This window comes from Melanerpes formicivorus, unplaced genomic scaffold (assembly GCF_026170545.1).
Source record: "Melanerpes formicivorus ecotype bairdi unplaced genomic scaffold, bMelFor1.0.p_v2 SCAF_114, whole genome shotgun sequence".
Classification (NCBI taxonomy): domain Eukaryota; kingdom Metazoa; phylum Chordata; class Aves; order Piciformes; family Picidae; genus Melanerpes; species Melanerpes formicivorus.
The window spans coordinates 1,227,752-1,253,146 of NW_027142466.1; the positions used below are offsets into that span (position 1 = coordinate 1,227,752).

Sequence of the window (25,395 nt, forward strand, 5' to 3'; positions counted from 1 at the left end):
GAGGAGCAGGCAGTGATGGTGATGAAGGTGCTGGAGGATCATGCAGGGCAGGGGGCTGGGGGAAGCCCCCTGGGACTCTGCTGGGCTGCAACCCCCAGGGGCCGGCAGGAGGGCAGAGGGGAAGCAGCAGCTGGGGCCTGAGGGTGAGGGCAGGAGGAGCAGAGTGCTGCCTGCAGGCTCCCCAGAGAGCCTGGAGAGGAGGATGAGGAAGGCTCAAGGGCAGCACATCCCCAGCTGCCCTCCAGCTGTGCCAGCTGCTGGCCAAGCTCTCCCAAGACACTGAGACAAAGCCTGCAGCTCACCCTGGGACCTGTCCCTCTCCCTCCTGTTTTTGGCCTCTGAATAGCCCTGCTGGGGGCACAGAGAGGAGGAGCTGAGCCCTGCCCTGCTGGGGGCACAGAGAGGAGGAGCTGAGCTCTGCCCTGCTGGGGGCACAGAGAGGAGGAGCTGAGCCCTGCCCTGCTGGGGGCACAGAGAGGAGGAGCTGAGCCCTGCCCTGCTGGGGGCACAGAGAGCTGAGCTGAGCCCTGCCCTGCTGGGGGCACAGAGAGGAGGAGCTGAGCTCTGCCCTGCTGGGGGCACAGAGAGGAGGAGCTGAGCTCTGCCCTGCTGGGGGCACAGAGAGGAGGAGCTGAGCCCTGCCCTGCTGGGGGCACAGAGAGGAGGAGCTGAGCTCTGCCCTGCTGGGGGCACAGAGAGCTGAGCTGAGCTCTGCCCTGCTGGGGGCACAGAGAGGAGGAGCTGAGCCCTGCCCTGCTGGGGGCACAGAGAGGAGGAGCTGAGCCCTGCCCTGCTGGGGGCACAGAGAGGAGGAGCTGAGCCCTGTCCTGCTGGGGGCACAGAGAGCTGAGCCCTGCCCTGCTGGGGGCACAGAGAGCTGAGCCCTGCCCTGCTCCAGCCTGCCAGCCCATGGCCTGCACTTGCCCTAGCCCCTGGCTGGCCCTGCCCTGCCCTGTGCTGCTGGGGAGGCTGCAGGGTGGCTGGGGGCAGGGGCTGGGCCGGGAGGGGGCAGCAGCTCCCCGGGTCCATACCTGCTTGCATCCCAGCTCCTGACTTCATCTCCGGACCTGTTTGAAAACAAAGCAAGTGTCCAGCAGGGCCCAGGGCTCAGGCCCTGCTCTGCCCCTGCCCCAGCTGCAGCCACGGCCCCGTGAAGGGAGCTCCTGGGCTACCTGCAGCATCCTTGGCCACCCTGCAGCCTCCTTGGCCACCCTGCAGCCTCCTTGGCCACCCTGCAGCCTCTTGGCCACCCTGCAGCATTCCTTGGCCACCCTGCAGCCTTCCTGGGCCACCCTGCAGCCTCTTTGGCCACCCTGCAGCCTCCTTGGCCACCCTGCAGCTTCCTTGGCCACCCTGCAGCCTCCTTGGCCACCCTGCAGCCTCTTTGGCCACCCTGCAGCCTCCTTCGCCACCCTGCAGCCTCCTTCGCCACCCTGCAGCCTTCCTTGGCCACTCTGCAGCCTCCTTGGCCACCCTGCAGCCTCCTTGGCCACCCTGCTGCTTTCTTGGCCACCCTGCAGCCTCCTTCGCCACCCTGCAGCCTTCCTTGGCCACCCTGCAGCCTCCTTGGCCACCCTGCAGCTTCCTTGGCCACCCTGCAGCCTCCTTGGCCACCCTGCAGCCTCCTTCGCCACCCTGCAGCCTTCCTTGGCCACCCTGCAGCCTCCTTGGCCACCCTGCTGCTTTCTTGGCCACCCTGCAGCCTTCCTTGGCCACCCTGCAGCATCCTTGGCCACCCTGCAGCCTCTTGGCCACCCTGCAGCCTCCTTGGCCACCCTGCAGCTTCCTTGGCCACCCTGCAGCCTCTTTGGCCACTCTGCAGCCTCCTTGGCCACCCTGCAGCCTCCTTGGCCACCCTGCAGCCTCCTTGGCCACCCTGCAGCTTCCTTGGCCACCCTGCAGCCTTCCTTGGCCACCCTGCAGCCTCCTTGGCCACCCTGCAGCTTCCTTGGCCACCCTGCAGCCTCCTTGGCCACCCTGCAGCCTCCTTCGCCACCCTGCAGCCTCCTTGGCCACCCTGCAGCCTCCTTGGCCACCCTGCAGCCTCCTTCGCCACTCTGCAGCCTCCTTGGCCACCCTGCAGCCTCCTTGGCCACCCTGCAGCATCATTGGCAACCCTGCAGCTTCCTTGGCCACCCTGCAGCCTCCTTGGCTACCCTGCAGCCTCCTTGGCCACCCTGCAGCTTCCTTGTCCACCCTGCAGCTTCCTTGTCCACCCTGCAGCTTCCTTGGCCACCCTGCAGCCTCCTTGGCCACCCTGCAGCCTCCTTGGCCACCCTGCAGCCTCTTGGCCACCCTGCAGCTTCCTTGGCCACCCTGCAGCATCATTGGCAACCCTGCAGCCTCCTTGGCTACCCTGCAGCTTCCTTGGCCACCCTGCAGCATCATTGGCAACCCTGCAGCCTCCTTGGCCACCCTGCAGCCTCCTTGGCCACCCTGCAGCCTCTTGGCCACCCTGCAGCCTCTTGGCCACCCTGCAGCATCATTGGCAACCCTGCAGCCTCCTTGGCCACCCTGCAGCTTCCTTGGCCACCCTGCAGCCTCTTGGCCACCCTGCAGCATCCTTGGCCACCCTGCTGCTTTCTTGGCCACCCTGCAGCCTCCTTGGCTACACTGCAGCCTCCTTGGCCACCCTGCAGCATCCTTGGCCACCCTGCAGCTCCCTTGGCCACCCTTCAGCCTGCTTGGCCACCCTGCAGCCTCCTTGGCCACCCTGCAGCCTGCTTGGCAACTCTGCAGCCTCCTTGGCCACCCTGCAGCTTCCTTGGCCTCCCTGCAGCCTCCTTGGCTACCCTGCAGCATCCTTGGCCACCCTGCAGCTCCCTTGGCCACCCTGCAGCTTCCTTGGCCACCCTGCAGCTCCCTTGGCCACCCTTCAGCCTGCTTGGCCACCCTGCAGCCTCCTTGGCCACCCTTCAGCCTGCTTGGCCACCCTGCAGCCTCCTTGGCCACCCTGCAGCTTCCTTGGCCTCCCTGCAGCCTCCTTGGCTACCCTGCAGCCTCCTTGGCCACCCTGCAGCCTCCTTGGCCACCCTGCTGCTTTCTTGGCCACCCTGCAGCCTCCTTGGCCACCCTGCAGCCTCCTTGGCCACCCTGCTGCTTTCTTGGCCACCCTGCAGCCTCCTTGGCCACCCTGCAGCCTCCTTGGCTACCCTGCAGCTTCCTTGGCCACCCTGCAGCCTTCCTTGGCCACCTTGCAGCCTCCTTGGCCACCCTGCAGCCTTCCTTGGCCACTCTGCAGCCTCCTTGGCCACCCTGCAGCCTCCTTGGCCACCCTGCAGCCTCCTTGGCCACCCTGCTGCTTTCTTGGCCACCCTGCAGCCTCCTTCGCCACCCTGCAGCCTTCCTTGGCCACCCTGCAGCCTCCTTGGCCACCCTGCAGCCTCCTTGGCCACCCTGCTGCTTTCTTGGCCACCCTGCAGCCTCCTTCGCCACCCTGCAGCCTTCCTTGGCCACCCTGCAGCCTCCTTGGCCACCCTGCAGCCTCCTTGGCCACCCTGCTGCTTCCTTGGCCACCCTGCTGCTTCCTTGGCCACCCTGCTGCTTTCTTGGCCACCCTGCAGCCTTCCTTGGCCACCCTGCAGCTTCCTTGGCCACCCTGCAGCCTCCTTGGCCACCCTGCAGCCTCTTGGCCACCCTGCAGCCTGCTTGGCCACCCTGCAGCCTCTTGGCCACCCTGCAGCTTCCTTGGCCACCCTGCAGCATCATTGGCAACCCTGCAGCCTCCTTGGCCACCCTGCAGCTTCCTTGGCCACCCTGCAGCCTCTTGGCCACCCTGCAGCCTCCTTGGCCACCCTGCAGCCTCCTTGGCTACCCTGCAGCCTCCTTGGCCACCCTGCAGCATCCTTGGCCACCCTGCAGCTCCCTTGGCCACCCTTCAGCCTGCTTGGCCACCCTGCAGCCTCCTTGGCCACCCTGCAGCCTCTTGGCCACCCTGCAGCTTCCTTGGCTACACTGCAGCCTTCCTTGGCCACCCTGCAGCTTCCTTGGCCACCCTGCAGCCTTCCTTGGCCACCCTGCAGCCTCCTTGGCCACCCTGCAGCCTCCTTGGCCACGCTGCAGCCTCTTGGCCACCCTGCAGCCTCCTTGGCCACCCTGCAGCTTCCTTGGCCTCCCTGCAGCCTCCTTGGCTACCCTGCAGCCTCCTTGGCCACCCTGCAGCCTCCTTGGCCACCCTGCTGCTTTCTTGGCCACCCTGCAGCCTCCTTGGCCACCCTGCAGCCTCTTGGCCACCCTGCAGCTTCCTTGGCCACCCTGCAGCATCATTGGCAACCCTGCAGCCTCCTTGGCTACCCTGCAGCTTCCTTGGCCACCCTGCAGCCTTCCTTGGCCACCTTGCAGCCTCCTTGGCCACCCTGCAGCCTTCCTTGGCCACCCTGCAGCCTCCTTGGCCACCCTGCAGCCTCTTGGCCACCCTGCAGCCTCCTTGGCCACCCTGCAGCCTCCTTGGCCACCCTGCAGCCTTCCTTGGCCACCCTGCAGCCTCTTGGCCACCCTACAGCCTCCATGGCCACCCTGCAGTCTTCTTGGCCACCCTGCATCATCCTTGGCCACCATGCAGCTTAATCAGCCCCCCTGTGGCATCCTTGGCTGCCCTGTCCTGCCCTGCCCTGCCCAAACCTGTCCTGCCCAACCCTGTCCTGCCCTGCCCTGCCCTTCCCTGCTGTGCCCTGCCCTGCCCTGCTCAGCCCTGCTCAGCCCAGCCCTGCCCTGCCCTGCTCAGCCCTGCCCTGCCCTGCCCTGCTCAGCCCTGCCCTGCCCTGCCCTGCCCTGCTCAGCCCAGCCCTGCCCTGCCCTGCCCTGCCCTGCCCTGCTCTGCCCTGCTCAGCCCTGCCCTGCCCTGCCCTGCCCTGCTCAGCCCTGCCCTGCCCTGCCCTGCCCTGCCCAGCCCTGCCCTGCTCAGCCCTGCCCTGCCCTGCCCTGCACTGCCCTTCCCTGCCCTGCCCTGCCCTGCCCTGCCCTGCTCAGCCCAGCCCTGTCCTGCCCTGCCCAGCCCTGCCCTGCCCTGCTCAGCCCTGCCCTGCCCTGTCCTGCCCTGCTCAGCCCTGCCCTACCCTGCCCTGCTCTGCCCTGCCCAGCCCTGCCCTGCCCTGCCCTGCTCTGCTCAGCCCTGCCCTGCCCTGCCCTGCTCTGCCCTGCCCTGCTCTGCTCAGCCCTGCCCTGCCCTGCCCTGCTCTGCCCAGCCCTGCCCTGCTCAGCCCTGCCCTGCCCTGTCCTGCCCTGCTCAGCCCTGCCCTACCCTGCCCTGCTCCGCCCTGCCCAGCCCTGCCCTGCCCTGCCCTGCTCTGCTCAGCCCTGCCCTGCCCTGCTCAGCCCTGCCCTGCCCTACCCTGCCCTGCCCTGCCCTGCTCTGCCCTGCCCAGCCCTGCCCTGCCCTGCCCTGCTCAGCCCTGCCCTGCCCTGCCCTGCCCTGCCCTGCTCAGCCCTGCCCTGCCCTGCCCTGCCCTGCCCTGCTCAGCCCTGCCCTGCCCTGCCCTGCTCTGCCCTGCTCTGCCCTGCCCTGCCCTGCCCTGCTCTGCCCTGCCCTGCCCTGCCCTGCCCTGCCCTGCTCAGCCCTGCCCTGCCCTGCCCTACCCTGCCCTGTCCTGCTCAGCCCTGCCCTGCCCTGCCCTGCCCTGTCCTGCTCAGCCCTGCCCTGCCCTGCCCTACCCTGCCCTGTCCTGCTCAGCCCTGCCCTGCCCTGCCCTGCCCTGCCCTGCTTAGCCCTGCCCTGCCCTACCCTGCCCTGTCCTGCCCTGCTCAGCCCTGCCCTACCCTGCCCTGCCCTGTCCTGCTCAGCCCTGCCCTGCCCTGCCCTGCCCTGCCCTGCTTAGCCCTGCCCTGCCCTACCCTGCCCTGTCCTGCCCTGCTCAGCCCTGCCCTGCCCTGCCCTGCCCTGCCCTGCTCAGCCCTGCCCTGCCCTGCCCTGCTCTGCCCTGCTCTGCCCTGCCCTGCCCTGCCCTGCTCTGCCCTGCCCTGCCCTGCCCTGCCCTGCCCTGCTCAGCCCTGCCCTGCCCTGCCCTACCCTGCCCTGTCCTGCTCAGCCCTGCCCTGCCCTGCCCTACCCTGCCCTGTCCTGCTCAGCCCTGCCCTGCCCTGTCCTGCCCAGCCCTGCTTAGCCCTGCCCTGCCCTGCCCTGCCCTGCCCTGCCCTGCCCTGCTCAGCCCTGCCCTACCCTGCCCTGTCCTGCCCTGCTCAGCCCTGCCCTGCCCTGCCCAACCCTGCCATGCTCAGCCCTGCCCTGCCCTGTCCTGCGCTGCCCAGCACTGCCCTGCCCTGCTCAGCCCTGCCCAGCCCTGCCCTGCCCTGCTCAGCCCTGCCCTGCCCTGCCCTGCCCTGCCCTGCTCAGCCCTGCCCAGCCCTGCCCTGCCCTGCTCAGCCCTGCCCTGCCCTGCCCTGCTCTGCCCTGCTCAGCCCTGCCCTGTCCTGTCCTGCCCTGCCCAGCCCTGCCCTGCCCTGCTCAGCCCTGCCCTGCTCAGCCCTGCCCTGCCCTGCCCTGCCCTGCCCTGCCCTGCCCAGCCCTGCCCAGCCCTGTCCTGCCCTGCCCAGCCCTGCCCTGCCCTGCACAGCCCTGCCCTGCCCTGTCCTCCCCTGCTCAGCCCTGCCCTGCCCTGTCCTGCCCTGCCCAGCCCTGCCCTGCCCTGCTCAGCCCTGCCCTGCCCTGCCCTGCTCAGCCCTGCCCTGCCCTGTCCTGCCCTGCCCAGCCCTGCCCTGCCCTGCCCAACCCTGCCATGCTCAGCCCTGCCCTGCCCTGTCCTGCCATGCTCAGCCCTGCCCTGCCCTGTCCTGCGCTGCCCAGCACTGCCCTGCCCTGCTCAGCCCTGCCCTGCCCTGCCCTGCCCTGCCCTGCTCTGCTCAGCCCTGCCCTGCCCTGCCCTGCCCTGCCCTGCTCAGCCCTGCCATGCCCTGCTCAGCCCTGCCCTGCTCAGCCCTGCCCAGCCCTGCCCTACCCTGCCCTGCTCTGCCCTGCCCTGCCCTGCCCTGCCCTGCTCTGCCCTGCCCTGCCCTGCCCTGCCCTGCCCTGCCCTACCCTGCCCTGCTCTGCCCTGCCATGCCCTGCCCTGCCCTACCCTGCCCTGCTCTGCCCTGCCCTGCCCTGCCCTGCCATTCCCTGCCCTGCCCTACCCTGCCCTGCCCTGCCCTGCCCTGCTCAGCCCTGCCCTGCCCTGCCCTGCCCTGCCCTGCTCAGCCCTGCCCTGCCCTGCCCTGCCCTGCCCTGCTCAGCCCTGCCCTGCCCTGCTCTGCCGTGCCCTGCCCTGCCCTGCCCAGCCCTGCTCAGCCCTGCCCTGCCCTGCTCTGCCCTGCCCTGCCCTGCCCTGCCCTGCCCAGCCCTGCTCAGCCCTGCCCTGCCCTGCTCAGCCCTGCCCTACCCTGCCCTGCCCTGCCCTGCCCTGCCCTACCCTGCCCTGCCCTGCCCTGCCCTGCTCAGCCCTGCCCTACCCTGCCCTGTCCTGCCCTGCCCAGCCCTGCTCAGCCCTGCCCTACCCTGCCCTGTCCTGCCCTGCCCAGCCCTGCTCAGCCCTGCCCTACCCTGCCCTGTCCTGCCCTGCCCAGCCCTGCTCAGCCCTGCCCTGCCCTGCCCTGCCCTGCCCTGCCCTGCCCTGCTCAGCCCTGCCCTACCCTGCCCTGTCCTGCCCTGCTCAGCCCAGCCCTGCCCTGCCCAGCCCTGCCCAGCCCTGCCCTGCCCTGCCCTGCCCTGCCCTGCCCTACCCTGCCCTGTCCTGCCCAGCCCTGCTCAGCCCTGCCCTGCCCTGCCCTGCCCTGCCCTGCCCTGCCCTGCCCTGCTCAGCCCTGCCCTACCCTGCCCTGCTCTGCCCTGCCCAGCCCTGCCCTGCCCTGCCCTGCCCTGCTCAGCCCTGCCCTACCCTGCCCTGCTCTGCCCTGCCCTGCTCTGCCCTGCCCTGCCCAGCCCTGCTCAGCCCTGCCCTGCCCTGCCCTGCCCAGCCCTGCCCTGCCCTGCCCTGCTCAGCCCTGCCCTACCCTGCTCTGCTCAGCCCTGCCCTGCCCTACCCTGCCCTGCTCTGCCCTGCCCTGCCCTGCCCTGCCCTGCCCTGCCCTGCTCTGCCCTGCCCTGCTCAGCCCTGCCCTGCCCTGCCCTGCCCTACCCTGCCCTGCTCTGCCCTGCCCTGCCCTGCCCTGCCCTGCCCAGCCCTGCCCTGCCCTGCCCTGCTCAGCCCTGCCCTACCCTGCTCTGCTCAGCCCTGCCCTGCCCTACCCTGCCCTGCTCTGCCCTGCCCTGCCCTGCCCTGCCCTGCCCTGCCCTGCTCTGCCCTGCCCTGCTCAGCCCTGCCCTGCCCTGCCCTGCCCTACCCTGCCCTGCTCTGCCCTGCCCAGCCCTGCCCTGCCCTGCCCTGCTCTGCTCAGCCCTGCCCTGCACTGCTCAGCCCTGCCCGGCCCTACCCTGCCCTGCTCTGCCCTGCCCTGCCCTGCCCTGCCCTGCCCTGCCCTGCCCTGCTCAGCCCTGCCCTGCCCTGCCCTGCCCTGCCCTGCCCAACCCTGCCCTGCCCTGCCCTGCTCAGCCCTGCCCTGCCCTGCCCTGCCCTGCCCTGCTCAGCCCTGCCCTGCCCTGCTCTGCCCTGCCCAGCCCTGCCCTGCCCTGCCCTGCTCAGCCCTGCCCTGCCCTGCCCTGCCCTGCCCTGCCCTGCCCTGCCCTGCTCTGCCCTGCCCAGCCCTGCCCTGCCCTGCTCTGCCCTGCTCAGCCCTGCCCTGCCCTGCCCTGCTCTGCCCTGCCCTGCCCTGCCCTGCCCTGCCCTGCTCAGCCCTGCCCTGCCCTGCCCTGCCCTGCCATGCCCTGCCCTGCTCAGCCCTGCCCTGCCCTGCCCTGCTCAGCCCTGCCCTGCTCAGCCCTGCCCTGCCCTGCCCTGCCCTGCCCTACCCTGCCCTGCCCTGTCCTGCCCTGCCCAGCCCTGCTCAGCCCTGCCCTGCCCTGCCCTGCCCTGCCATGCCCTGCCCTGCTCAGCCCTGCCCTGCCCTGTCCTGCCCTGCCCAGCCCTGCCCTGCCCTGCCCAACCCTGCCATGCTCAGCCCTGCCCTGTCCTGTCCTGCGCTGCCCAGCCCTGCCCTGCCCTGCTCTGCCCTGCCCTACCCTGCCCTGCCCTACCCTGCCCTGCTCTGCCCTGCCCTACCCTGCCCTGCCCTACCCTGCCCTGCTCTGCCCTGCCCTGCTCTGCCCTGCTCAGCCCTGCCCTGCCCTGCCCTGCTCTGCTCAGCCCTGCCCTGCCCTGCCCTGCCCTGCTCAGCCCTGCCCTGCCCTGCCCTGCACTGCCCTTCCCTGCCCTGCCCTGCCCTGCCCTGCTCTGCTCAGCCCTGCCCTGCCCTGCCCTGCCCTGCCCTGCACTGCCCTTCCCTGCCCTGCCCTGCCCTGCTCTGCCCTGCCCTGCCCTGCCCTGCCCTACCCTGTCCTGCCCTGCCCAGCCCTGCCCTGCCCTGCACAGCCCTGCCCTGCCCTGTCCTCCCCTGCTCAGCCCTGCCCTGCCCTGTCCTGCCCTGCCCAGCCCTGCCCTGCCCTGCTCAGCCCTGCCCTGCCCTGCCCTGCACTGCCCTGCCCTGCCCTGTCCTGCCCTGCCCAGCCCTGCCCTGTCCTGCCCTGCCCAACCCTGCCCTGCTCAGCCCTGCCCTGCCCTGTCCTGCCCTGCCCAGCCCTGCCCTGCCCTGCCCAACCCTGCCATGCTCAGCCCTGCCCTGCCCTGTCCTGCCATGCTCAGCCCTGCCCTGCCCTGTCCTGCGCTGCCCAGCACTGCCCTGCCCTGCTCAGCCCTGCCCTGCCCTGCCCTGCCCTGCCCTGCTCTGCTCAGCCCTGCCCTGCCCTGCCCTGCCCTGCCCTGCTCAGCCCTGCCATGCCCTGCTCAGCCCTGCCCTGCTCAGCCCTGCCCAGCCCTGCCCTACCCTGCCCTGCTCTGCCCTGCCCTGCCCTGCCCTGCCCTGCTCTGCCCTGCCCTGCCCTGCCCTGCCCTGCCCTGCCCTACCCTGCCCTGCTCTGCCCTGCCATGCCCTGCCCTGCCCTACCCTGCCCTGCTCTGTCCTGCCATGCCCTGCCCTGCCCTGCTCTGCCCTGCCCTGCCCTGCCCTGCTCTGCCCTGCCCTGCCCTGCCCTGCCATGCCCTGCCCTGCCCTACCCTGCCCTGCTCTGCCCTGCCCTGCCCTGCCCTGCTCTGCCCTGCCCTGCCCTGCCCTGCCATTCCCTGCCCTGCCCTACCCTGCCCTGCCCTGCCCTGCCCTGCTCAGCCCTGCCCTGCCCTGCCCTGCCCTGCCCTGCTCAGCCCTGCCCTGCCCTGCCCTGCCCTGCCCTGCTCAGCCCTGCCCTGCCCTGCCCTGCCCTGCCCTGCTCAGCCCTGCCCTACCCTACCCTGTCCTGCCCTGCCCAGCCCTGCTCAGCCCTGCCCTGCCCTGCCCTGCCCTGCCCTGCCCTGCTCAGCCCTGCCCTACCCTGCCCTGTCCTGCCCTGCTCAGCCCTGCCCTGCCGTGCCCTGCCCTGCTCAGCCCTGCCCTGCCCTGCCCTGCCCTGCCCAGCCCTGCCCAGCCCTGCCCTGCCCTGCCCTGCCCTGCCCTACCCTGCCCTGTCCTGCCCAGCCCTGCTCAGCCCTGCCCTGCCCTGCCCTGCCCAGCCCTGCCCTGCCCTGCCCTGCTCAGCCCTGCCCTGCCCTGCCCTGCTCAGCCCTGCCCTACCCTGCCCTGCTCTGCCCTGCCCAGCCCTGCCCTGCCCTGCCCTGCTCTGCTCAGCCCTGCCCTGCCCTGCTCAGCCCTGCCCTGCCCTACCCTGCCCTGCTCTGCCCTGCCCTGCCCTGCCCTGCCCTGCCCTGCCCTGCTCTGCCCTGCCCTGCTCAGCCCTGCCCTGCCCTGCCCTACCCTGCCCTGCTCTGCCCTGCCCTGCCCTGCCCTGCCCTAACCTGCCCTGCTATGCCCTGCCCAGCCCTGCCCTGCCCTGCCCTGCTCTGCTCAGCCCTGCCCTGCCCTGCTCAGCCCTGCCCTGCCCTACCCTGCCCTGCTCTGCCCTGCCCTGCCCTGCCCTGCCCTGCCCTGCCCTGCCCTGCTCTGCTCAGCCCTGCCCTGCCCTGCTCAGCCCTGCCCTGCCCTGCCCTACCCTGCCCTGTCCTGCCCTGCTCAGCCCTGCCCTGCCCTGCTCAGCCCTGCCCTGCCCTGCCCAACCCTGCCCTGCCCTGCCCTGCTCAGCCCTGCCCTGCCCTGCCCTGCCCTGCCCTGCTCAGCCCTGCCCTGCCCTGCTCTGCCCTGCCCAGCCCTGCCCTGCCCTGCCCTGCTCAGCCCTGCCCTGCCCTGCCCTGCCCTGCCCTGCCCTGCCCTGCTCTGCCCTGCCCAGCCCTGCCCTGCCCTGCTCTGCCCTGCTCAGCCCTGCCCTGCCCTGCCCTGCTCTGCCCTGCCCTGCCCTGCCCTGCCCTGCCCTGCTCTGCCCTGCCCTGCCCTGCCCTGCCCTGCCCTGCTCAGCCCTGCCCTGCCCTGCCCTGCCCTGCCCTGTCCTGCTCAGCCCTGTCCTGCCCTGCCCTGCCCTGTCCTGCTCAGCCCTGCCCTGCCCTGCCCTACCCTGCCCTGTCCTGCTCAGCCCTGCCCTGCCCTGCCCTGCCCTGCCCTGCTCAGCCCTGCCCTGCCCTACCCTGCCCTGTCCTGCCCTGCTCAGCCCTGCCCTACCCTGCCCTGTCCTGCCCTGCTCAGCCCTGCCCTGCCCTACCCTGCCCTGTCCTGCCCAGCCCTGCTTAGCCCTGCCCTGCCCTGCCCTGCCCTGCCCTGCCCTGCCCTGCCCTGCTCAGCCCTGCCCTACCCTGCCCTGTCCTGCCCTGCTCAGCCCTGCCCTGCCCTGTCCTGCCCTGCTCAGCCCTGCCCTGCCCTGCCCTGCCCTGCCCTGCCCAGCCCTGCCCAGCCCTGCCCTGCCCTGCCCTGCCCTACCCTGCCCTGTCCTGCCCAGCCCTGCTCAGCCCTGCCCTGCCCTGCCCTGCCCAGCCCTTCCCTGCCCTGCCCTGCCCTGCTCAGCCCTGCCCTACCCTGCCCTGCTCTGCCCTGCCCAGCCCTGCCCTGCCCTGCCCTGCTCTGCTCAGCCCTGCCCTGCCCTGCTCTGCCCTGCCCAGCCCTGCCCTGCCCTGCCCTGCTCTGCCCAGCCCTGCCCTGCCCTGCTCTGCCCTGCTCAGCCCTGCCCTGCCCTGCCCTGCTCTGCCCTGCCCTGCCCTGCCCTGCCCTGCCCTGCCCTGCCCTGCTCAGCCCTGCCCTGCCCTGCCCTGCCCTGCCCAGCCCTGCCCAGCCCTGTCCTGCCCTGCCCAGCCGTGCCCTGCCCTGCACAGCCCTGCCCAGCCCTGTCCTCCCCTGCTCAGCCCTGCTCTGCCCTGTCCTGCCCTGCCCAGCCCTGCCCTGCCCTGCTCAGCCCTGCCCTGCCCTGCCCTGCTCAGCCCTGCCCTGCCCTGTCCTGCCCTGCCCAGCCCTGCCCTGTCCTGCCCTGCCCTGCCCTGTCCTGCCCTGCCCAGCCCTGCCCTGCCCTGCCCAACCCTGCCATGCTCAGCCCTGCCCTGCCCTGTCCTGCCATGCTCAGCCCTGCCCTGCCCTGTCCTGCGCTGCCCAGCACTGCCCTGCCCTGCTCAGCCCTGCCCTGCCCTGCCCTGCCCTGCCCTGCTCTGCTCAGCCCTGCCCTGCCCTGCCCTGCCCTGCCCTGCTCAGCCCTGCCATGCCCTGCTCAGCCCTGCCCTGCTCAGCCCTGCCCAGCCCTGCCCTACCCTGCCCTGCTCTGCCCTGCCCTGCCCTGCCCTGCCCTGCTCTGCCCTGCCCTGCCCTGCCCTGCCCTGCCCTGCCCTACCCTGCCCTGCTCTGCCCTGCCATGCCCTGCCCTGCTCTGCCCTGCCATGCCCTGCCCTGCCCTGCTCTGCCCTGCCCTGCCCTGCCCTGCTCTGCCCTGCCCTGCCCTGCCATGCCCTGCCCTGCCCTACCCTGCCCTGCTCTGCCCTGCCCTGCCCTGCCCTGCTCTGCCCTGCCCTGCCCTGCCCTGCCATTCCCTGCCCTGCCCTACCCTGCCCTGCCCTGCCCTGCCCTGCTCAGCCCTGCCCTGCCCTGCCCTGCCCTGCCCTGCTCAGCCCTGCCCTGCCCTGCCCTGCCCTGCCCTGCTCAGCCCTGCCCTGCCCTGCTCTGCCGTGCCCTGCCCTGCCCTGCCCAGCCCTGCTCAGCCCTGCCCTGCCCTGCTCTGCCCTGCCCTGCCCTGCCCTGCCCAGACCTGCTCAGCCCTGCCCTGCCCTGCTCAGCCCTGCCCTACCCTGCCCTGCCCTGCCCTGCCCTGCCCTACCCTGCCCTGTCCTGCCCAGCCCTGCTTAGCCCTGCCCTGCCCTGCCCTGCCCTGCTCAGCCCTGCCCTACCCTGCCCTGTCCTGCCCTGCCCAGCCCTGCTCAGCCCTGCCCTGCCCTGCCCTGCCCTGCCCTGCCCTGCCCTGCTCAGCCCTGCCCTACCCTGCCCTGTCCTGCCCTGCTCAGCCCTGCCCTGCCGTGCCCTGCCCTGCCGTGCCCTGCCCTGCCCTGCCCTGCCCTGCCCAGCCCTGCCCAGCCCTGCCCTGCCCTGCCCTGCCCTACCCTGCCCTGTCCTGCCCAGCCCTGCTCAGCCCTGCCCTGCCCTGCCCAGCCCAGCCCTGCCCTGCCCTGCCCTGCTCAGCCCTGCCCTGCCCTGCCCTGCTCAGCCCTGCCCTACCCTGCCCTGTCCTGCCCTGCCCAGCCCTGCTCAGCCCTGCCCTGCCCTGCCCTGCCCTGCCCAGCCCTGCCTAGCCCTGCCCTGCCCTGCCCTGCCCTGCCCTGCCCTGCCCTGCCCTGTCCTGCCCAGCCCTGCTCAGCCCTGCCCTGCCCTGCCCTGCCCTGCCCTGCCCTGCCCTGCCCTGCTCAGCCCTGCCCTACCCTGCCCTGCTCTGCCCTGCCCAGCCCTGCCCTGCCCTGCCCTGCCCTGCTCAGCCCTGCCCTACCCTGCCCTGCTCTGCCCTGCCCTGCTCTGCCCTGCCCTGCCCAGCCCTGCTCAGCCCTGCCCTGCCCTGCCCTGCCCAGCCCTGCCCTGCCCTGCCCTGCTCAGCCCTGCCCTGCCCTGCCCTGCTCAGCCCTGCCCTACCCTGCTCTGCTCAGCCCTGCCCTGCCCTACCCTGCCCTGCTCTGCCCTGCCCTGCCCTGCCCTGCCCTGCCCTGCTCTGCCCTGCCCTGCTCAGCCCTGCCCTGCCCTGCCCTGCCCTACCCTGCCCTGTCCTGCCCTGCCCTACCCTGCCCTGTCCTGCCCAGCCCTGCTTAGCCCTGCCCTGCCCTGCCCTGCCCTGCCCTGCCCTGCCATGCCCTGCTCAGCCCTGCCCTACCCTGCCCTGTCCTGCCCTGCTCAGCCCTGCCCTGCCGTGCCCTGCCCTGCTCAGCCCTGCCCTGCCCTGCCCTGCCCTGCCCAGCCCTGCCCAGCCCTGCCCTGCCCTGCCCTGCCCTGCCCTGCCCTACCCTGCCCTGTCCTGCCCAGCCCTGCTCAGCCCTGCCCTGCCCTGCCCTGCCCAGCCCTTCCCTGCCCTGCCCTGCCCAGCCCTTCCCTGCCCTGCCCTGCCCTGCCCAGCCCTGCCCTGCCCTGCCCTGCTCTGCCCAGCCCTGCCCTGCCCTGCTCTGCCCTGCTCAGCCCTGCCCTGCCCTGCCCTGCTCTGCCCTGCCCTGCCCTGCCCTGCCCTGCCCTGCCCTGCCCTGCTCAGCCCTGCCCTGCCCTGCTCTGCCCTGCCCAGCCCTGCCCTGCCCTGCCCTGCTCAGCCCTGCCCTGCCCTGCCCTGCCCTGCCCTGCCCTGCCCTGCCCTGCCCTGCTCTGCCCTGCCCTGCCCTGCCCTGCCCTGCCCTGCTCTGCCCTGCCCTACCCTGCCCTGCCCTCCCCTGCCCTGCTCTGCCCTGCCCTACCCTGCCCTGCCCTACCCTGCCCTGCTCTGCCCTGCCCTGCTCTGCCCTGCTCAGCCCTGCCCTGCCCTGCCCTGCTCTGCTCAGCCCTGCCCTGCCCTGCCCTGCCCTGCTCAGCCCTGCCCTGCCCTGCCCTGCACTGCCCTTCACTGCCCTGCCCTGCCCTGCCCTGCTCTGCTCAGCCCTGCCCTGCCCTGCCCTGCCCTGCCCTGCCCTGCACTGCCCTTCCCTGCCCTGCCCTGCCCTGCTCAGCCCTGCCCTGCCGTGCTCTGCCCTGCCCTGCCCTGCCCTGCTCTGCCCTGCCCTGCTCAGCCCTGGCCTGCCCTGCCCTGCCCTGCTCTGCCCTGCCCTGCCCTGCCCTGCCCTACCCTGCCCTGCTCTGCCCTGCCCTGCCCTGCCCTGCTCTGCCCTGCTCAGCCCTGCCCTGCCCAGCCCTGCCCTGCCCTTCCCTGCCCTGCTCAGCCCTGCTCTGCCCTGCCCTGCCCTGCCCAACCCTGCCCTGCCCTTCCCTGCCCTGCCCTGCCCTGCCCTGCTCAGCCCTGCCCTGCCCTGCCCTGCCCTGCTCTGCCCTGCCCTGCTCTGCCCTGCCCTGCCCTGCCCTGCCCAGCCCTGCTCAGCCCTGCCCTGCCCTGCCCAGCCCTGCCCAGCCCTGCTCAGCCCTGCCCTGCCCTGCCCTGTCCTGCCCAGCCCTGCTCAGCCCTGCCCTACCCTGCCCTGTCCTGCCCTGCTCAGCCCTGACCTGCCGTGCCCTGCCCTGCTCAGCCCTGCCCTGCCCTGCCCTGCCCTGCCCAGCCCTGCCCAGCCCTGCCCTGCCCTGCCCTGCTCAGCCCTGCCCTGCCCTGCCCTGCCCTGCCCTGCCCAGCCCTGCCCTGCCGTGCCCTGCCCTGCCCTACCCTGCCCTGTCCTGCCCAGCCCTGCTCAGCCCTGCCCTGCCCTGCCCTGCCCTGCCCTGCTCAGCCCTGCCCTACCCTGCCCTGTCCTGCCCTGCCCTGCCCAGCCCTACCCTGCCCTGCCCTGCCCAGCCCTGCCCTGCCCTGCCCTGCCCTGCCCTACCCTGCCCTGCCCTGCCCTGCCCTGCCCTACTCTGCCCTGCCCTGCCCTGCCCTGCCCTGCCCTACCCTGCCCTGCCCTGCCCTGCCCTGCCCTGTCCTGCCCTGGTCAGCCCTGCCCTGCCCTGCCCTGCCCTGCCCTGCCCTGCCCTGCCCTGCTCAGCCCTGCCCTGCCCTACCCTGCCCTGCTCAGCCCTGCCCTGCCCTGCCCTGCCCTGTCCTGCTCAGCCCTGCCCTGCCCTGCCCTACCCAGCCCTGTCCTGCTCAGCCCTGCCCTGCCCTGCCCTGCCCTGCCCTGCCCTGCTCAGCCCTGCCCTGCCCTACCCTGCCCTGTCCTGCCCTGCTCAGCCCTGCCCTACCCTGCCCTGTCCTGCCCTGCTCAGCCCTGCCCTGCCCTACCCTGCCCTGTCCTGCCCAGCCCTGCTTAGCCCTGCCCTGCCCTGCCCTGCCCTGCTCAGCCCTGCCCTACCCTGCCCTGCCCTGCTCAGCCCTGCCCTGCCCTGCCCAACCCTGCCATGCTCAGCCCTGCCCTGCCCTGTCCTGCACTGCCCAGCACTGCCCTGCCCTGCTCAGCCCTGCCCAGCCCTGCCCTGCCCTGCTCAGCCCTGCCCTGCCCTGCCCTGCCCTGCCCTGCTCTGCCCTGCTCAGCCCTGCCCTGCCCTGTCCTGCCCTGCCCAGCCCTGCCCTGCCCTGCTCAGCCCTGCCCTGCTCAGCCCTGCCCTGCCCTGCCCTGCCCTGCCCTGCCCTGCCCAGCCCTGCCCAGCCCTGTCCTGCCCTGCCCAGCCCTGCCCTGCCCTGCACAGCCCTGCCCTGCCCTGTCCTCCCCTGCTCAGCCCTGCCCTGCCCTGTCCTGCCCTGCCCAGCCCTGCCCTGCCCTGCTCAGCCCTGCCCTGCCCTGCCCTGCACTGCCCTGCCCTGCCCTGTCCTGCCCTGCCCAGCCCTGCCCTGTCCTGCCCTGCCCAACCCTGCCCTGCTCAGCCCTGCCCTGCCCTGTCCTGCCCTGCCCAGCCCTGCCCTGCCCTGCCCAACCCTGCCATGCTCAGCCCTGCCCTGCCCTGTCCTGCCATGCTCAGCCCTGCCCTGCCCTGTCCTGCGCTGCCCAGCACTGCCCTGCCCTGCTCAGCCCTGCCCTGCCCTGCCCTGCCCTGCCCTGCTCTGCTCAGCCCTGCCCTACCCTGCCCTGTCCTGCCCTGCTCAGCCCTGCCCTGCCGTGCCCTGCCCTGCTCAGCCCTGCCCTGCCCTGCCCTGCCCTGCCCAGCCCTGCCCAGCCCTGCCCTGCCCTGCCCTGCCCTACCCTGCCCTGTCCTGCCCAGCCCTGCTCAGCCCTGCCCTGCCCTGCCCTGCCCAGCCCTTCCCTGCCCTGCCCTGCCCTGCTCAGCCCTGCCCTACCCTGCCCTGCTCTGCCCTGCCCAGCCCTGCCCTGCCCTGCCCTGCTCTGCTCAGCCCTGCCCTGCCCTGCTCTGCCCTGCCCAGCCCTGCCCTGCCCTGCCCTGCTCTGCCCAGCCCTGCCCTGCCCTGCTCTGCCCTGCTCAGCCCTGCCCTGCCCTGCCCTGCTCTGCCCTGCCCTGCCCTGCCCTGCCCTGCCCTGCCCTGCTCAGCCCTGCCCTGCCCTGCCCTGCTCAGCCCTGCCCTGCTCAGCCCTGCCCTGCCCTGCTCAGCCCTGCCCTGCCCTGCCCTACCCTGCCCTGCCCTGTCCTGCCCTGCCCAGCCCTGCTCAGCCCTGCCCTGCCCTGCCCTGCCCTGCCATGCCCTGCCCTGCTCAGCCCTGCCCTGCCCTGTCCTGCCCTGCCCAGCCCTGCCCTGCCCTGCCCTGCCCAACCCTGCCATGCTCAGCCCTGCCCTGTCCTGTCCTGCGCTGCCCAGCCCTGCCCTGCCCTGCTCTGCCCTGCCCTACCCTGCCCTGCCCTACCCTGCCCTGCTCTGCCCTGCCCTACCCTGCCCTGCCCTACCCTGCCCTGCTCTGCCCTGCCCTGCTCTGCCCTGCTCAGCCCTGCCCTGCCCTGCCCTGCTCTGCTCAGCCCTGCCCTGCCCTGCCCTGCCCTGCTCAGCCCTGCCCTGCCCTGCCCTGCACTGCCCTTCCCTGCCCTGCCCTGCCCTGCCCTGCTCTGCTCAGCCCTGCCCTGCCCTGCCCTGCCCTGCCCTGCACTGCCCTTCCCTGCCCTGCCCTGCCCTGCTCAGCCCTGCCCTGCCCTGCCCTGCTCAGCCCTGGCCTGCCCTGCCCTGCCCTGCTCTGCCCTGCCCTGCTCTGCCCTGCCCTGCTCTGCCCTGCCCTGCCCTACCCTGCCCTGCTCTGCCCTGCCCTGCCCTGCCCTGCTCTGCCCTGCTCAGCCCTGCCCTGCCCAGCCCTGCCCTGCCCTTCCCTGCCCTGCTCAGCCCTGCTCTGCCCTGCCCTGCCCTGCCCAACCCTGCCCTGCCCTTCCCTGCCCTGCCCTGCCCTTCCCTGCCCTGCCCTGCCCTGCCCTGCTCAGCCCTGCCCTGCCCTGCCCTGCCCTGCTCTGCCCTGCCCTGCTCTGCCCTGCCCTGCCCTGCCCTGCCCAGCCCTGCTCAGCCCTGCCCTGCCCTGCCCTCCCCTGCCCAGCCCTGCTCAGCCCTGTCCTGCCCTGCCCTGTCCTGCCCAGCCCTGCTCAGCCCTGCCCTGCCCTGCCCTGCCCTGCCCTGCTCAGCCCTGCCCTACCCTGCCCTGTCCTGCCCTGCTCAGCCCTGACCTGCCGTGCCCTGCCCTGCTCAGCCCTGCCCTGCCCTGCCCTGCCCTGCCCAGCCCTGCCCAGCCCTGCCCTGCCCTGCCCTGCTCAGCCCTGCCCTGCCCTGCCCTGCCCTGCCCTGCCCAGCCCTGCCCTGCCCTGCCCTGCCCTGCCCTACCCTGCCCTGTCCTGCCCAGCCCTGCTCAGCCCTGCCCTGCCCTGCCCTGCCCTGCCCTGCTCAGCCCTGCCCTACCCTGCCCTGTCCTGCCCTGCCCTGCCCAGCTTTACCCTGCCCTGCCCTGCCCAGCCCTGCCCTGCCCTGCCCTGCCCTGCCCTACCCTGCCCTGCCCTGCCCTGCCCTGCCCTACTCTGCCCTGCCCTGCCCTGCCCTGCCCTGCCCTACCCTGCCCTGCCCTGCCCTGCCCTGCCCTGTCCTGCCCTGGTCAGCCCTGCCCTGCCCTGCCCTGCCCTGCCCTGCCCTGCCCTGCCCTGCCCTGCTCAGCCCTACCCTGCCCTGCCCTGCCCTGCTCAGCCCTGCCCTGCTCAGCCCTGCCCTGCCCTGCCCTGCCCTGTCCTGCTCAGCCCTGCCCTGCCCTGCCCTACCCAGCCCTGTCCTGCTCAGCCCTGCCCTGCCCTGCCCTGCCCTGCCCTGCTCAGCCCTGCCCTGCCCTACCCTGCCCTGTCCTGCCCTGCTCAGCCCTGCCCTACCCTGCCCTGTCCTGCCCTGCTCAGCCCTGCCCTGCCCTACCCTGCCCTGTCCTGCCCAGCCCTGCTTAGCCCTGCCCTGCCCTGCCCTGCCCTGCCCTGCCCTGCCCTGCTCAGCCCTGCCCTACCCTGCCCTGTCCTGCCCTGCTCAGCCCTGCCCTGCCCTGCCCAACCCTGCCATGCTCAGCCCTGCCCTGCCCTGTCCTGCGCTGCCCAGCACTGCCCTGCCCTGCTCAGCCCTGCCCAGCCCTGCCCTGCCCTGCTCAGCCCTGCCCTGCCCTGCCCTGCCCTGCCCTGCTCTGCCCTGCTCAGCCCTGCCCTGCCCTGTCCTGCCCTGCCCAGCCCTGCCCTGCCCTGCTCAGCCCTGCCCTGCTCAGCCCTGCCCTGCCCTGCCCTGCCCTGCCCTGCCCAGCCCTGCCCAGCCCTGTCCTGCCCTGCCCAGCCCTGCCCTGCCCTGCACAGCCCTGCCCTGCCCTGTCCTCCCCTGCTCAGCCCTGCCCTGCCCTGTCCTGCCCTGCCCAGCCCTGCCCTGCCCTGCTCAGCCCTGCCCTGCCCTGCCCTGCACTGCCCTGCCCTGCCCTGTCCTGCCCTGCCCAGCCCTGCCCTGTCCTGCCCTGCCCAACCCTGCCCTGCTCAGCCCTGCCCTGCCCTGTCCTGCCCTGCCCAGCCCTGCCCTGCCCTGCCCAACCCTGCCATGCTCAGCCCTGCCCTGCCCTGTCCTGCCATGCTCAGCCCTGCCCTGCCCTGCCCTGCCCTGCCCTGCTCTGCTCAGCCCTGCCCTGCCCTGCCCTGCCCTGCCCTGCTCAGCCCTGCCATGCCCTGCTCAGCCCTGCCCTGCTCAGCCCTGCCCAGCCCTGCCCTACCCTGCCCTGCTCTGCCCTGCCCTGCCCTGCCCTGCCCTGCTCTGCCCTGCCCTGCCCTGCCCTGCCCTGCCCTACCCTGCCCTGCTCTGCCCTGCCATGCCCTGCCCTGCCCTACCCTGCCCTGCTCTGTCCTGCCATGCCCTGCCCTGCCCTGCTCTGCCCTGCCCTGCCCTGCCCTGCTCTGCCCTGCCCTGCCCTGCCCTGCCATGCCCTGCCCTGCCCTACCCTGCCCTGCTCTGCCCTGCCCTGCCCTGCCCTGCTCTGCCCTGCCCTGCCCTGCCCTGCCATTCCCTGCCCTGCCCTACCCTGCCCTGCCCTGCCCTGCCCTGCTCAGCCCTGCCCTGCCCTGCCCTGCCCTGCCCTGCTCAGCCCTGCCCTGCCCTGCTCTGCCCTGCCCTGCCCTGCCCTGCCCAGCCCTGCTCAGCCCTGCCCTGCCCTGCTCAGCCCTGCCCTACCCTGCCCTGCCCTGCCCTGCCCTGCCCTACCCTGCCCTGTCCTGCCCAGCCCTGCTTAGCCCTGCCCTGCCCTGCCCTGCCCTGCTCAGCCCTGCCCTACCCTGCCCTGTCCTGCCCTGCCCAGCCCTGCTCAGCCCTGCCCTACCCTGCCCTGCCCTGCCCTGCCCTGCCCTGCCCTGCTCAGCCCTGCCCTACCCTGCCCTGTCCTGCCCTGCTCAGCCCTGCCCTGCCCTGCTCAGCCCTGCCCTGCCCTGCCCTGCCCTGCCCAGCCCTGCCCAGCCCTGCCCTGCCCTGCCCTGCCCTGCCCTACCCTGCCCTGTCCTGCCCAGCCCTGCTCAGCCCTGCCCTGCCCTGCCCTGCCCAGCCCTGCCCTGCCCTGCCCTGCTCAGCCCTGCCCTGCCCTGCCCTGCTCAGCCCTGCCCTACCCTGCCCTGCTCTGCCCTGCCCAGCCCTGCCCTGCCCTGCCCTGCTCTGCTCAGCCCTGCCCTGCCCTGCTCAGCCCTGCCCTGCCCTACCCTGCCCTGCTCTGCCCTGCCCTGCCCTGCCCTGCCCTGCCCTGCCCTGCTCTGCCCTGCCCTGCTCAGCCCTGCCGTGCCCTGCCCTGCCCTACCCTGCCCTGCTCTGCCCTGCCCTGCCCTGCCCTGCCCTACCCTGCCCTGCTCTGCCCTGCCCAGCCCTGCCCTGCCCTGCCCTGCTCTGCTCAGCCCTGCCCTGCCCTGCTCAGCCCTGCCCTGCCCTACCCTGCCCTGCTCTGCCCTGCCCTGCCCTGCCCTGCCCTGCCCTGCTCTGCTCAGCCCTGCCCTGCCCTGCCCTACCCTGCCCTGTCCTGCCCTGCTCAGCCCTGCCCTGCCCTGCTCAGCCCTGCCCTGCCCTGCCCAACCCTGCCCTGCCCTGCCCTGCTCAGCCCTGCCCTGCCCTGCCCTGCCCTGCCCTGCTCAGCCCCTGCCCTGCCCTGCTCTGCCCTGCCCAGCCCTGCCCTGCCCTGCCCTGCTCAGCCCTGCCCTGCCCTGCCCTGCCCTGCCCTGCCCTGCTCTGCCCTGCCCAGCCCTGCCCTGCCCTGCTCTGCCCTGCTCAGCCCTGCCCTGCCCTGCCCTGCTCTGCCCTGCCCTGCCCTGCCCTGCCCTGCCCTGCTCTGCCCTGCCCTGCCCTGCCCTGCCCTGCCCTGCTCAGCCCTGCCCTGCCCTGCCCTGCCCTGCCCTGTCCTGCTCAGCCCTGCCCTGCCCTGCCCTGTCCTGCTCAGCCCTGCCCTGCCCTGCCCTACCCTGCCCTGTCCTGCTCAGCCCTGCCCTGCCCTGCCCTGCCCTGCCCTGCTCAGCCCTGCCCTGCCCTACCCTGCCCTGTCCTGCCCTGCTCAGCCCTGCCCTACCCTGCCCTGTCCTGCCCTGCTCAGCCCTGCCCTGCCCTACCCTGCCCTGTCCTGCCCAGCCCTGCTTAGCCCTGCCCTGCCCTGCCCTGCCCTGCCCTGCCCTGCCCTGCCCTGCCCTGCTCAGCCCTGCCCTACCCTGCCCTGTCCTGCCCTGCTCAGCCCTGCCCTGCCGTGCCCTGCCCTGCTCAGCCCTGCCCTGCCCTGCCCTGCCCTGCCCAGCCCTGCCCAGCCCTGCCCTGCCCTGCCCTGCCCTGCCCTACCCTGCCCTGTCCTGCCCAGCCCTGCTCAGCCCTGCCCTGCCCTGCCCTGCCCAGCCCTTCCCTGCCCTGCCCTGCCCTGCTCAGCCCTGCCCTACCCTGCCCTGCTCTGCCCTGCCCAGCCCTGCCCTGCCCTGCCCTGCTCTGCTCAGCCCTGCCCTGCCCTGCCCTGCCCTGCTCAGCCCTGCCCTGCCCTGCCCTGCTCTGCTCAGCCCTGCCCTGCCCTGCCCTGCCCTGCCCAACCCTGCCCTGCCCTGCCCTGCTCTGCCCTGCCCAGCCCTGCCCTGCCCTGCCCTGCTCTGCCCAGCCCTGCCCTGCCCTGCTCTGCCCTGCTCAGCCCTGCCCTGCCCTGCCCTGCTCTGCCCTGCCCTGCCCTGCCCTGCCCTGCCCTGCCCTGCCCTGCTCAGCCCTGCCCTGCCCTGCCCTGCTCAGCCCTGCCCTGCTCAGCCCTGCCCTGCCCTGCCCTGCCCTGCCCTACCCTGCCCTGCCCTGTCCTGCCCTGCCCAGCCCTGCTCAGCCCTGCCCTGCCCTGCCCTGCCCTGCCATGCCCTGCCCTGCTCAGCCCTGCCCTGCCCTGTCCTGCCCTGCCCAGCCCTGCCCTGCCCTGCCCTGCCCAACCCTGCCATGCTCAGCCCTGCCCTGTCCTGTCCTGCGCTGCCCAGCCCTGCCCTGCCCTGCTCTGCCCTGCCCTACCCTGCCCTGCCCTACCCTGCCCTGCTCTGCCCTGCCCTACCCTGCCCTGCCCTACCCTGCCCTGCTCTGCCCTGCCCTGCTCTGCCCTGCTCAGCCCTGCCCTGCCCTGCCCTGCTCTGCTCAGCCCTGCCCTGCCCTGCCCTGCCCTGCTCAGCCCTGCCCTGCCCTGCCCTGCACTGCCCTTCCCTGCCCTGCCCTGCCCTGCCCTGCTCTGCTCAGCCCTGCCCTGCCCTGCCCTGCCCTGCCCTGCACTGCCCTTCCCTGCCCTGCCCTGCCCTGCTCAGCCCTGCCCTGCCCTGCCCTGCTCAGCCCTGGCCTGCCCTGCCCTGCCCTGCTCTGCCCTGCCCTGCCCTGCCCTGCCCTACCCTGCCCTGCTCTGCCCTGCCCTGCCCTGCCCTGCTCTGCCCTGCTCAGCCCTGCCCTGCCCAGCCCTGCCCTGCCCTTCCCTGCCCTGCTCAGCCCTGCTCTGCCCTGCCCTGCCCTGCCCAACCCTGCCCTGCCCTTCCCTGCCCTGCCCTGCCCTGCCCTGCCCTGCCCTGCCCTGCCCTGCTCAGCCCTGCCCTGCCCTGCCCTGCCCTGCTCTGCCCTGCCCTGCTCTGCCCTGCCCTGCCCTGCCCTGCCCAGCCCTGCTCAGCCCTGCCCTGCCCTGCCCTACCCTGCCCAGCCCTGCTCAGCCCTGCCCTGCCCTGCCCTCCCCTGCCCAGCCCTGCTCAGCCCTGCCCTGCCCTGCCCTGTCCTGCCCAGCCCTGCTCAGCCCTGCCCTGCCCTGCCCTGCCCTGCCCTGCTCAGCCCTGCCCTACCCTGCCCTGTCCTGCCCTGCTCAGCCCTGCCCTGCCGTGCCCTGCCCTGCTCAGCCCTGCCCTGCCCTGCCCTGCCCAGCCCTGCCCTGCCCTGCCCTGCCCTGCCCTACCCTGCCCTGTCCTGCCCAGCCCTGCTCAGCCCTGCCCTGCCCTGCCCTGCCCTGCCCTGCTCAGCCCTGCCCTACCCTGCCCTGTCCTGCCCTGCCCTGCCCAGCCCTACCCTGCCCTGCCCTGCCCAGACCTGCCCTGCCCTGCCCTGCCCTGCCCTACCCTGCCCTGCCCTGCCCTGCCCTGCCCTACTCTGCCCTGCCCTGCCCTGCCCTGCCCTGCCCTACCCTGCCCTGCCCTGCCCTGCCCTGCCCTGTCCTGCCCTGGTCAGCCCTGCCCTGCCCTGCCCTGCCCTGCCCTGCCCTGCCCTGCTCAGCCCTACCCTGCCCTGCCCTGCCCTGCTCAGCCCTGCCCTGCCCTGCCCTGCCCTGCCCTGCCCTGCCCAGCCCTGCCCTGCCCTACCCTGCCCTGTCCTGCCCTGCTCAGCCCTGCCCTTCCCTGCCCTGCCCTGCCCTGTCCTGCCCTGCCCTGCCCTGCCCCGCCCTGCCCTGCCCTGCTCAGCCCTGCCCTGCCCTGCCCTGCCCCGCCCTGCCCTGCCCTACCCTGCCCTGTCCTGCCCTGCTCAGCCCTGCCCTACACTGCCCTGCCCTACCCTGCCCTGCCCTGCCCTGCCCTGTCCTGCCCTGCTCAGCCCTGCCCTGCCCTGCCCTGCCCTGCCCCGCCCTGCCCTGCCCTGCTCAGCCCTACCCTGCCCTGCCCTGCCCTGCCCTACCCTGCCCTGTCCTGCCCTGCTCTGCCCTGCCCTGCCCTGCCCTGCCCTGCCCTGCTCAGTCCTGCCCTGCCCTGCCCTGCCCTGCCCTGCCCAGCCCTGCCCTGCCCTACCCTGCCCTGTCCTGCCCTGCTCAGCCCTGCCCTGCCCTGCCCTGCCCTGCCCTGCTCAACCCTGCCCTGCCCTGCCCTGCCCTGTCCTGCCCTGCCCTGCCCTGCCCTGCCCTGCCCTGCCCTACCCTGCCCTGTCCTGCCCTGCTCAGCCCTGCCCTGCCCTGCCCTGCCCTGCCCTGCCCTACCCTGCCCTGCCCCGCCCTGCCCTGCCCTGCTCAGCCCTGCCCTGCCCTGCCCTGCCCTGCCCTGCGCTGCCCTGCCCCGCCCTGCCCTGCCCTACCCTGCCCCGTCCTGCCCTGCTCAGCCCTGCCCTGCCCTGCCCTGCCCTGCCCTGCGCTGCCCTGCCCCGCCCTGCCCTGCCCTACCCTGCCCCGTCCTGCCCTGCTCAGCCCTGCCCTGCCCTGCCCTGCCCTACCCTGCCCTGCCCTGCCCAGCCCTGCCCTGCCCTACCCTGCCCTGCCCTGCCGTGCTCAGCCCTGCCCTGCTCTGCCCTGCCCTGCCCTACCCTGCCCTGCCCTACCCTGCCCTGCCCTGCTCAGCCCTGCCCTGCCCTGCCCTGCCCTGCCCTGCCCTACCCTGCCCTGCCCTGCTCAGCCCTGCCCTGCCCTGCTCAGCCCTGCCCTACCCTGCCCTGCCCTACCCTGCCCTGTCCTGCCCTGCCCTGCCCTGCCCTACCCTGCCCTGTCCTGCCCTGTCCTGCCCTGCCCTGCCATGCCCTGCCCTGCCCTGCCCTGCTCAGCCCTGCCCTGC

General features: G+C 73.6%; 1 protein-coding gene across 1 annotated transcript in view; it reads right to left on the reverse strand.

The window, feature by feature from the left end:
- KIRREL3 (kirre like nephrin family adhesion molecule 3) overlaps positions 1 to 25,395 on the reverse strand; it is a 107,353-nt gene that overhangs the window by 16,333 nt on the left and 65,625 nt on the right. The window contains exon 11 of the mRNA XM_068167268.1: positions 1,032 to 1,067. Coding sequence (XP_068023369.1) covers positions 1,032 to 1,067 — 36 coding nt within the window. The remainder of the gene's footprint in view (positions 1 to 1,031; positions 1,068 to 25,395) is intronic.